The sequence below is a fragment of the Channa argus genome, chromosome 18 (assembly GCF_033026475.1).
Source record: "Channa argus isolate prfri chromosome 18, Channa argus male v1.0, whole genome shotgun sequence".
Lineage (NCBI taxonomy): Eukaryota > Metazoa > Chordata > Actinopteri > Anabantiformes > Channidae > Channa > Channa argus.
The window spans coordinates 21,084,006-21,096,381 of NC_090214.1; the positions used below are offsets into that span (position 1 = coordinate 21,084,006).

Genomic DNA, 12,376 nt, shown 5'->3' on the forward strand with positions numbered 1-12,376 from the left:
GTGTAATAACTGAATAGTAGACCCATCTTTTATTTTCCAGAATCTAGACCGGAAGTGATCCTTAAGCTGCTGTTGACGGAACCAAGGCGTGAGCGAGCGGAGGCCGGGGAGACACACACTGAACGTTGACCACCAGATTCTCTGCAGAAAATCAGGTTTGTGTTTTACTGTGTTTTTCTTCGGACACCTTCCTCATAGGAGATGCGAGCAGGAGATATGTGATAACATGTGACGGGACTTTAACGGTGAATAGGAAAAACGCTTCCATCATCCATTTAAACGGCGCCCAGTACTTGATCCTGTCCGGCATGTCCGTGTGACAGTCGCGGTTTAAACGGAGCAGTGCGTCGCTTTAAAGTCTGGCTGCTACGCCGGGGGACAGGACCGTGGTAACATGGTGTCCACTGATCTGCTCCTTCTTATTCAGCAGAGGACACGACGAATCCGGCCTCTCGTTTGTTGCACAGCCGCTTTACGCTGGTAGCTTCCCTTCCTTTCCTACGCCAACGTTACAAGTCATGGCTGTGTGTGAGTGTGTGTGTGTGTGTAAGTGTGTGTGTGATTGTGTAAAGCCTAAAATTTGATGTATCATTTGTCTCAGTATTTACCCGTTTTGCAGTAACGGTCAGTAACGTTAGGTGCCGGTGTGGCAGCGCCATGTCGTCCATCCTGCGGCTCCTGTCTGCCTGCTACTCCATTATGTGGAAATAAGTGATTCTGCTACAACACCGACAGCATTTGGAACAGAAAAGACCCCGTCTTTGTTAAATGGTTGTGTAACCAGACATAAGAACAAGAAATCATCCCATACGTTCATTTTTAATGTATAGTCCCCAAAACTAATTGGACTGAAAAAGGACTTTTAAATCCAACAGCAGAGTCTAATTCAAAAATCAATGTTCCTGTTATTCATCACCCACTGAATACAGTGTTTCCCTCCATAGCTAAAGCTGTTCTATAGAAAAACGCTGGCAGTGATGTTACCAAGAAGCCTACATTGTTTCTGGAAAGACAACATGGTGTTAGATATTTATATAGTTGTTACATCCTGTCTGCATAGCAACAACATGCATCAACTAATGCAGAATTATTATTTATAAATCATGTATTTGTGAAAATACCTATATTATTATACTAACTAAAAGGCCATCACAAATGTGTCTTATGTCTTATTTTGAGCTGATGACAAATTGCTTAAATTCTTTATTCACAAAAATTCGGTTTAACTATGGTTGACCTCTGCTGCCTGAACTCCTAATGATGAAAAACCTCCTCCGGGTTTTGCAATCTGGAAGAACTTTTCTGCTAGAATTGGAGAAATATTTGAATATAGTTACGTCAGAGGGAAGTTTAAAAGCATTGATGTACATTTACAACCTAAACTAAGGCCACAGAGGGAAATTTGAAATGTGGTGAAGTTGCGCTTTAAATGAATAGGCGTTTTTAGGGGACACAGAAAGTTTTGGTTAAGTGTTTTCTGGCTACTTTTCTGCTACTTCCTGCTGAGGTTGATAGCCTGCCATCTTTGTCTTTAACCAGATCCTCCTGTGCCTTTTTATTTTTTTTATGTAAAAACTCTGCCTCAGATGTCTTCTTTAATTTCACATTTTTAATGGCCTTTTATTGTCTTAGGCGTCATTAACATGTAAATAAAAGACTTACATCTTTACATCTGTGTTATTAATTATTTACAAAATGTTGGGATGCAGAAGGCCATGGGTTTGAATCCCACCCCACCAGGTGTGGCCCCACCCAGCCACAGAGGACAACCTTGGTTTAAAAATGAGAGAGTTGCGACAGGAAGGGCATCCGGTGTAAAAACACATTCCAAATCAGCGTTCGGAATATGTTTTGGTGTGCCAACCCTGAAGGGCTAAACCGCTGTTAATTTTAAAGGGGCTTTTAGAGTGGCCGTCCACTGACCATAGGGTCGGAGGTTCGCGCCCACACGTCGAAGTGTCCCTGAGCAAGACACTGAACCCCCAACGCCCATTCCCAATACCCAGCTGCTCAGTGCCAAATCAACATACGGACAGTGATCCGCTGTGGCGACTCTGAACGTATGGGATAAGCTGAAAGGACAAAAATACATTTTTGCACAGCTGGGGTTGGGCTGTTAGGGGTTCAGTGTCTTGCCCATAGACAACTTCAACATTTACCCATATTGTTGACATATTGGAAATAACATGATCAGTAAAAGCAATTTTTTTGTAAAACCACTTAACTGAACACAATATCATACTGTGTGACTCAGCAAATCAAACTCTTAAAATAACATAAATAGTAAAAAAGTATCAATACAATCAGTTTTTCGTATTAAAAATTATTATTCTTTGCATTTTAATATATGCTATTCTGACATGTTAATTATTCGTAAGAGTCAATAAAAAACATTATTATATATTATATTATAACTATTATATAGACTTAGTGTTAGAAGTTGTGCTGCAACAACATCATTTTCTCATTTAATTTCTTTAGTATTATAAAATTAACCTACAGAATCATATTGACTTTACATTGGTAAGACCTTGAAAGCCATGACAGTATCCAACCTCTCAAAAGCAGCAATAATGTGATATATTATTCAATTTTCTTGAAGTTGTCATGATCCTGTCCCTTGGCTTCAGTTTGATTTGGTTTTCACCAGCTTCACTTCCTGTCTCGGACTTTTATTTTTTAGTACCTCAGCCCCACTTGTCGTTGGTCCTTTAGTCTTTTTGTTTCTTTACTCATCTCGTTAGTCATGATTAGTTTGACCTGTTCGCGTTTATTTAAACACAGCTCTCCTCACAGTCCCAGGTCAGTTTGTCTGCTTTGTTCACTCCGGTTAATACTCACCTGTTCAGTCTTTATGCTCTAGTTTTGTTTCTGAGAGACTTTGTTCCTAAAGACTTGTTTGCCAGATATGTTTGTACCTGTCTGCCCACCAGGCCCCCCCTCGTTGGACTCTGGTTCTTCTTGTTTTGTTTTTTGATGTGAGGTTTCGTCCTTCATTTATCCATCTCTGTCTTAGTTAAACATTTGTTGTGTCCCTGTCAGTTTCTTTCTGTTTTAGACTCTGTTTGGTCTTTTGTTTATCTCTCTCTGTTGACCCCAGTAGGAATGGCTTTTGTAAATAAAATGAATTATTATTATTATTATTAATAGGTTTTGTTATATTGTTCACTGTTTTTTTTCCATCCCTGCATGTGTCTGGGTGTTTTTGTGCACACCCATCTTGGTTAATTATTACTGCTTATTAATTATTAGGTTTCCCATAATTTCTGTTTTCACTATTAGTTCTCTATCACAGTTTTGCCTGGTCTGTTTGTTTGCCCTCTGTTAGTGTGGGTTCACTTGTCCTACCTGTTTGTTTGCCCCCCTCTTGTTTTGCATTTATTAATAAAACCCCTTTTACTATAACCCTTCCTCTGGCCATCACATCATTTGGGTCCTTAATAATACACCAATCATCACAAAGGTTTCTTGTATTTTATCATCATAAACCAGTTAGAAATGGTAGATGATCAAGCCTATGCTGGATACTGTCATGACAATGACTAGGCCATAGAAAACAACCAACTTAATTATTATTCCGCCAGACATTCTGTCTTAATCTTGCTTATGCTTTTATTCATTTTCCCTTGTCCATCTCCTACTCCTTCACCATCCCAAAAATAAACTTAGCTTGTGTTTAAAAGACTGACAGCTGACTGGTACCTATCTCTCGGGTCGCGTGAAGTCTGCAGGGACATCTCTGTTGTATTTAAATAACATGTTCTAACCACAGGTTAAACCACAGCTTTGCGGACGTGCATTTAAATCTTCATAGCTGTATTTTTATGTATTTCAAAAGCTGTTTCTTTTTCACACATTTACAGGGGAGATAAATAACAGTAACAGTCATTACATATCTTGATTATCCAACTGCCCAAAACCCCAAGGATAGTTCAACCAGAACGTCATGGAAATTGATTTCTTTGTAATATCCTGATAGGAAAAGTTAAATGCACCGTCAATTGTAATCGTAATACAGTTACACTGCTCAGGAAAGCATTATTGCCAAAATCTGGTGAATGAGGTGAAGAAGATTTGCTTCCCTCTGACACAAAAATAAGAGCTGCCAGCACAGAGAAAGAGAAGAATTTCACAAGAAATTTGATTATTAATTATTGAGATTGTTTCAGAATGTAATTGGTCCGAGAATATAGTTAAGAATGGCTCGGCCCCTCGTTTTTTTGCATTGAGATTTTTAGTGAAATGGTTTGTTTTTCTGCAGACTAGTTAACTAACACAAATGTTACTCAACTAATTGTTTTTCTCTTCCTCAGTCAGGACATGTCTGTAAGGATGGAAATGGAAATCAGTGGAGTGTCTAGGGCGCACGTCTCTATTCTGCCTGCAGCTGAAATCAAAGCCACATTGAAGCCAGACACAGAGAGACCCCGCTGTGCCAGCACACCCTGTTCTCCAATTAGAGGTACTGTTGCAGGGTACCAGATCCTCCACATGGACTCCAACTATCTGGTGGGCTTTACCACTGGTGAGGAGCTACTCAAACTGGCCCACAAGTGGTCAGAGGGCACTCCAGAGAAAGGTTCTGTGTCAGAGGCCGTGTCCAGCCCCATCCAGAGTCCTACCCCAAAGTCTGCGGACCTGGGCGTTCATCGCTCTTCACGCATCTTTAAAGGGAAAAGTCGCTATTACCAACCCTATGACATTCCTGCTGCTAATGGGCGGAGGCGGAGGCGTATGCCCAGCTCCAGTGACACCTCCCTCAGATCTCTGGGACACGGAGAATCTGGGAGAGGTCTGCATGATCCGCTGCCCCTATGTCTACTTAAAGGAAAGGGGGCCCAGTCTAAGTCTCTGGACTACCTTAATCTGGACAAAATAAGTATCCAAGAGTCATCAGACACTGAAGTGTTACAGTACCAACTGCAGCACCTCACCTTGAGAGGTGAGCGCATGTTTACCAGGAACAAGACATGAAGAATGGTGGACGGCCTTTTTTTAGGCATCTTTTCACCCTCTGGGGGATCTAGGTGCTATTTCCAGCTTGGTTTCTTTCTACTCGGATTATTAACAGCTCTTGAAGGAGACATTCTGATAATCTTGTTATATTATTAACCTGGTTTTTCCTGTGTACTGTACACATAACATGAAGAAAATCTTTAAATTAGTCCTCACATTGTACTGAGGTTATTGAGGTTAAAAATGTGAATTATATTAACTTAGCAATAACTGGTCAACCTATTTATTGAAAGTGTTTTGCGTTTGTACTAGTCAGAGTCAGACACGCACTGATACATCAGCTTACAGCTGATAAATGCACATATCACATACTGTATCAGCTTTAAGATGCACCACTACTATAAGGCCAATAATAGGTTTATTGCTTATCTGTGAGAAGTTGTTTTAGTGGACATTTGTGAATTAATTTTGGATTATGGCACTGCATACAGTAACTGTGAAGTTCACAAGACCATACTTTTTTGTTGCTAATCAATTCAGTTATTGCTTCAATATTGGTATCACTTAGCATCAATGTGTATTTCAACCTCTTGTTTACCATGAGATGGGCTTGGGAGGAAAATGTATTGATTCTCAATTCAAAGCCTCTTTACTGAAGTTTGTCTTAATACATGCTCACATGCCATATGTACATTTATCCACTATACTGGTGCTAAAATGATCTTTTCCCATTTAAAAACATATTTGGGAATATGAGGTTTCTCTTTGTAGAAAAAGACAGAAGAGATGCAACAAAGACTCGAGAAAAGACCTGAGCACCAGGAGGTTTCAAAACAATCCCTTCCTATTGTGACTACACTGTACGTAATGTGGCTGAGAAAGTGGATTTGTCTTCAAGCCCTTAGAGTTAGTTGCACAAACTTCACAGCTAGTGTGACAAGATGATTGGCGACGTCATCATTATTAGAGCGAATATATCTGTCAATGTACATATGGCATATGTGTATTATATTAGGAGAACTTTGAAGAACAATTCTTACAGACAGTCAGACAGTCAACCCATTGGATTATTTGTTGTTGTAGCTTGACTTCTTATAGAGAAAAGCAAATTTGGACATTTTGACCTCATGTTGACAACAGTAGTAACCTGTTATAGTCACAGGTAATAAAACATCTATGGAAACTACTAAAGCTATGCCTGTTGCATCATCTACTACAGATTAAGAGTGAGCGAATTCAGCATATAGAAGAGGAGGTTCAAAAGTCTGTTCACCTTAATAGAAATATGCAAGATAATCCCCAGTTCTTTCTCAGAAACCTTATTTCATTTCTGGTTGTTTTTTGTAGGATCCCTTCGCCACCTGTGACCTTCCTCTATGAAGTTTGCATGTTCTGCACGTCCTTACGTGGGTTTCCTCCGGTTTCCTCCTACAGTCCAAAGACATGCACGTTAGCTTAATTGGTCACTCTAAATTGCCCGTATGTGTGAATGAATGTGTGTTTGAATGGTTGCCTGTCTGTTTATGTCTCTCTGTGTTGGCCCTGAGACATACTGGAGATAGACTCTAGCCCCCTGTGACCCTGAACAGAATAAGTGGTTACAGATAATGGATGGATGTTCTTTGTAGGCCTACAATGCAACATGAAATTAAGGAAGTAGAGATTTTTACTTTCTAATGTAAGAAAAAGGGAGTGCTCATGGGTAACCATTTTCATTTCGGTTCATTTCACTGGGGCAGAGAGCTTTAACGTGATAGAAGCTTATCACAAACTCAAAGATCTGTCCAAAAGTTGTTTGCTTATTTGGGAACTGGTCATTTATGCACCAAAGATAATCCAAGAGAGGGACGCCTTAGGACATCAACATCTGATGCTTTTGCAAAATGTGAAAAAACTGTTGTTGAAGAAGACCAACTGCTGCTACATAGCCTTAGTGTGGACCACAGCGTGACACACCACAAAGCAGACGGGCAGGTAGTGCTGCACATTTTGCGCTTGCATGGACCCTGGAACCACGACTATACCTAACTGTTAACAAAGTAGTGTTGCTTAACATTTTTGGTCTCATTCACCACAGTAAATAACTACTTCTAATCGAGGATCTGCCTGATAACAAGTTACAAGTTGTACTGGCATTGTTATGACTGTGGTCTCTTCTCATTCACTAAACCTGAACAACCAGTCTCAGTGCTCTCTTTCAGTGATGATTCAACGCAGATTTAACACGTCAAATTTCCCAAAAAGCCGCCAACAGGGGCCTGACAAGCACCATTGATGAAGATGATGCTGCAAAAACTAGACCGACGGACCTTCACTGACGTGCTACTATTGGCTGACAGTCAGCTTGGTGTGTCACGAGCATTCGGTTCCTTCCTTCCTTCAAGAGCCAACAAGACCATCCACTTCATTGCTTCTGGGACCAGCCTTCCTGGATGACCTCACTACCCTGACGTACCCTTCGCCCTTTTGATTTCGGGCTCTTGCCTAAAATCAAGGCTGACGTGTGGAAAAGGGAACAGGGATTGAGAAGCTGTGATGAATGAATAAAGAGGTCGCTAAGCAGACAAAAGAAGAGTTTGAAAAAGTCTCTTGAAAAAGAAAAATGTTCACTGAGGTCTGAGAAAGGTCTCTTGAGAAGTAGAGATTAAATAAGGTTTCTGTGGATGAAAGTTTATTTTTTTAATTCTTGCAAAGCAAATGGACTTTGGGAACTTCCCCTTGTACATTTTAATGAAATATCATTTAAATCTTTTTTTGAATCTGTTTATTGGTTATTGTTAGCTTCAGAATTATGTTGGCTTTAGTTAACCACGTTAGTGCATTTGGTTGGTGTAGCTGGTTATGGGTGTACAACTGTCTGTAAAGGGATGTCTTCTAATGAGTCTCCATGTTCCCCTTACAACTAGTAATGGATGTGTTTCCAATGCCTCAACTGCAGAGAATCTTCTGCACTTTATTGCACTGTTGGACATCTACCACAAACTCTGGAAGTGTCAGTGCACCTTGATATTGTGGCACCACTGTGGCACCAACTAGGCTTTCACAGTAAGTGCTGCAATATTGTACATAAGCAAGCCACATGAACATGGAATGGAAAAATCTGTACACCCCTCAGATCTTTGCACATTTTCCTGTGCTGCCTTGGAAGGAATTTGTGATCTTTGTCTCATCGTTTTTAAGTACTTTAACCCTAATACACACAAGTAGAGAGTTTGGTAGGACTTTACGCTACAGCTTTGTAATAACGAGGCAGAAGGAAGTGCGTTGTGCACCCTGAGTGATTTTCTCTCATGAGAGAAAATACGTGCTCATGCTCAATGGAATGGGCTAATGTCATTGTCAATGCAAATGTAACAAAGTAACATCAATGTAATTACCAAAGTAATAACCGGGTAATAGCTTAGTATTACCAGCAGATATACCAGTTTGTATTTAATAAACACAGGCTGTATATAAAGATGGACTACGTGATGGGTCCCTAGATATTCGGCCACTTTAAGATGAGGTTGTAGTAAAAATCATAAACCAAACCCAGTGTTTCCAGTCAGCTGTTTCAGTGCTTTGATGAAAATAAGTAGAAACAGGTAATTTTGCATTTCCCCTTTATGTTTCATGAATATTACTACAAAGTACCAGGAGATGAATGGATGAGATGATGGAAAATCTCTGACTGGTCAGAATCCTCATTCAGAAAGTCTTTGAAGTGAGCCTCACTGCACCTCCACTGGTACTGCTGTGTGAGCCTGGATCCCAGGAGGCATCAGCACCACTTCCCACATACTCCCCAACATACTTTTTTGGAACTTACTTCAATTAAAAACCATCTTAAAAAAACACATACTGTAACTTCAAATACTAATGCCCCAATACCTGGTTATTACTAAATATTTCCATTAATTCTTGAAAAGCTTAAAGTATCTGTGTTTAATCTTTATGTGATAATAACATCTTTGAAATGTTCTGTTTTGGCAAATGAAACAATCTAAGCAAAATTGGTGCAGTTTACATTGATTTAAACCCATTGAACTCCGTAGGTGGAGCGTGCATTACTGTCTGCATCGGTGTCTTTGTCTAATATATCTGCAAGCCACCAGTCAGAAATGCTACACATTAAATATAAATTATACATATGTGTAATATATAGTGTGTTTTTCATTTATAATTTACACTTTTTTAAAAATGTTCAAGCTCATAGAAACACAGGAAATGTTCTTCATATTTGAGTCAATGTGAAGAATGTTATTGTGTTATAGGATGATTTTAAAAAAGTTGAATTTATCAAAATAAGAATTTCATCCACACATAAATTAGCATTCGGGACATTCTGTAAATGCATTTCCAGCCACCTGTTTTTATGCAACGTTAGCAAAGTTAAAAAAGTGTCAGTACAAGTAAATGCAACGAAGCAATGGAAACACATAGCAAACTAATCATGAAATGAAGCATTAAACATTAGTTCTGATGGATAGTAAAAAAATAACCAGACCTTTTTTCTATGTAGTTTGCAATCATTTCAGCTTTGACTATAGTGCGTCAGCTTCCTAACTGGTTTAATGGTACAGACTGTAAAATTAGCTTCTCCAACTGTTTGCCATCATTTGCTAAAATGTTTGCATAAATGTAGAGGATGGAAATGCATGGTAATTCACATGCTGTGTTGATGATGGTCTGGAAATGTGGTTAAAATATGCACTACGTTTGGATGGATCCTGCGTCTTACCCAACATTCACACTATCTCTAAATTCTTTGAATTTCCACACATTATTCCACACATTGGTGAATAAAAAAGACAGAATTGGAATTTTTAATGGATGATGCCTCTCTGTAACTCAAACCTGAAAAGAAAATGAGCAGCAGAAGATGTGAAATGTTTCCCTGATATGTGTAAATGACAAGTTGAGGTAACTGGGATGTAGACTGTGTAGACATGTTTGGTGAAAATATTCTATTCTTTGACATTGTTGTACTTGCCTTATTTATTCTTTTTATTTAATTTTTCAGTTAATAAATTAATTAAAGGTACTGCACTTGTCTATTTTAACTGCATCAGTGCGGGTCGACTGTGTCACATGTCACGGAACCGCACCTTAGTTGCTCCTGGTGAGTGTTGGCCAGGTGCATAACAGCTCCCCCATCCACATCTGTGTGTGTGTGTGTGTGTGTGTGTGAGAGAGAGAGAGAGAGAGAGAGACTGTGAGTACAAATGGGTGAATGAGAAGCATTGTAAAGTGCAATATTGGACAGATCACTGACTGTACTGTTTGGCCAAGGGTTCACATTTTTGTATCAGTTATACACACATACACACACAGAGTCAGGAATACTCTTCTTACCAGAGCCTTGATGACCACAAGTATTAGAAAGCAGAGTTGAAATCTATCTACTTAATGAATAACCACTTTCTATAAAGTAACTGTAGAGGGTGATGAAAAGGTCAATGTAAGATGAAGGTACTTGATCAGCCACAATATCTATGTTCACATTGTTTACTAATATATGTCTTCCCCGGCTCATCTCTCCCTAAATATTCATCCATGGGAATGTTGTCTTTATCAATAAGGTTAAGGGTTAAAGACCCCAAAGCATGTTATCTCAATATGTTTCTGATGGGCTCCCACAAAAATATGAAGCGTCTTGTTTTTCAGACAGTTGTGGTCATAGTCCAAAAGAAACCTTGGTTGTTGAATTTAAACAAAATAGAAAAAATGTAAAAAGTCATCCTTTAAGTTTACATTTTTATTCAGTCAATGCATTTTTCTGTATGTTGCATGCTGAGTTATACACACGTATATATTAAAAGCAGTATCAAAAGCACACTTACATTCTAAAAGTTTAGAGTAATATAGATTTAAAATATACAGTATTTCACATCACAAACTGAACTGAAATGTTTAATTCTTGAAACAGAATGAATGCGGCATTTTAAAATGACACTTGAGTGACTGCTATAATAAGGGGTTTCTAGATGTCGTTGACATAGAAGAATACAATTACAAAGGTCAATTACCTTTAATTCAAAGAGTATTAGGTCAAAAATGACTATTTAAAATAAGGAATGAAAAAGTGCTTTAAATGACGAATTCATATAAAAATGTGATCTGATAATGTACAAAGAAACAGAACAACATTTGTGAATTTCCTGTTGGGATGAACAAAGTATCTATATATCAACATGAAAACCTCTAACTGAAAGTTAACTGAAACGATCCTCCATAAAGAATCATCAGGATCATCCAGAGCGTCTCACATTCTGGTCTCCTCCGGTACTCGATTCATGTAGTCCTGAAGGGCCTGATGTAAAGGCACCCACTTCTTTATAGAAGCTTCGATAGCTACAATCCATCTGTGAAGAACAGGAACATCGTCATGACACGATCTTCACTAACCTGGTTAGACTGCTTCCTACAGTGACAGTGAGAAAACTGTCTACTATTACAAAGACAGGTAACAAAATAACATCGGTACTGAATTTTAAGTCTCTGGAACTGTAAGGGAGGAATGGAACAACTTCAATCCATCAATTTTGTTCCGTTTTATTCTGAGTCAGGTTCATTAAGGAAGTCCAGATGTCCATCTCCCAAAAGCCATGTTATCCAGCTCCTCCTTCGGGATCCCAAGATGTTGCCAAGCCAGATACATCACATAATCTATGCTGAGGGTTTTAGGTCTGGATGTGACTAGAAAACAAATCCATTTAGAGACATCTGGACACATGTGATAAGACATCCAGACCACCTCATGATGTTTTGCTGTGAAGCAGCAGAGGCTCTTTTCCAAATTCCCTTTAGAAGTCAGAACTCTGCTCTCCACCTCTTAAGCTGAGCTTGTCCACCCAACAGAGTTAACTCATTTTCCCATTTTCGCCTATTAAACTCTACCCCAAGTAGTGGGGTAGAGTTTAATGGGACAACAGCCTTCTATGACAAATACATTTCCTGTCTCTCCTTCACAATAAAATTATCCAATAAATCTAGACCAGTGGTGGCTGTAGTAGTCAGAATATAGTGTAACAGCTCAGGTTTACCACAGATAATCACTGTGAAGAGAAAAATGTCAAATAAAAATAAACCCATAAAAAACATTAGGAACCACAATGTTCCATAAGAAAACACTTGCATCAAACCTCTTAAATGGAGCTACAGTGTCGTCCTTACCTTTTATTCTCATTAGGATTTTCAGCACAGAGGTAGAAAGTCTTGAACTCATCAGATGCAGGTTTCAGCTCAATGGTGGATTTCTTGGATCCATAGGGCTGCTCTCGCACCATGTACCCCTGAAGATACATCCCACCTAAGGGGCAGAGATGATGATGTCTGCTAATCAGTTTATAGCTCTTACAGTTCTAGTCATTGCTTCACTTGTGCTGATTTTGGGGAAGTTCAATTGAGAGCTAAGAGAAAAATACGTTTGAAGCATTGA

The 12,376-nt window shown here is 39.1% G+C and overlaps 1 protein-coding gene across 1 annotated transcript; it reads left to right on the plus strand.

Moving 5' to 3' along the window:
- On the plus strand, positions 1 to 9,948 carry macir (macrophage immunometabolism regulator). The gene is made up of 2 exons (XM_067483918.1): positions 1 to 155; positions 4,314 to 9,948. The coding sequence occupies exon 2, from the start codon at positions 4,321 to 4,323 to the stop codon at positions 4,972 to 4,974; it is 654 nt and encodes a 217-aa protein (XP_067340019.1). The 5' UTR covers positions 1 to 155; positions 4,314 to 4,320; the 3' UTR covers positions 4,975 to 9,948.
- Positions 9,949 to 12,376: the final 2,428 nt, after the last annotated feature.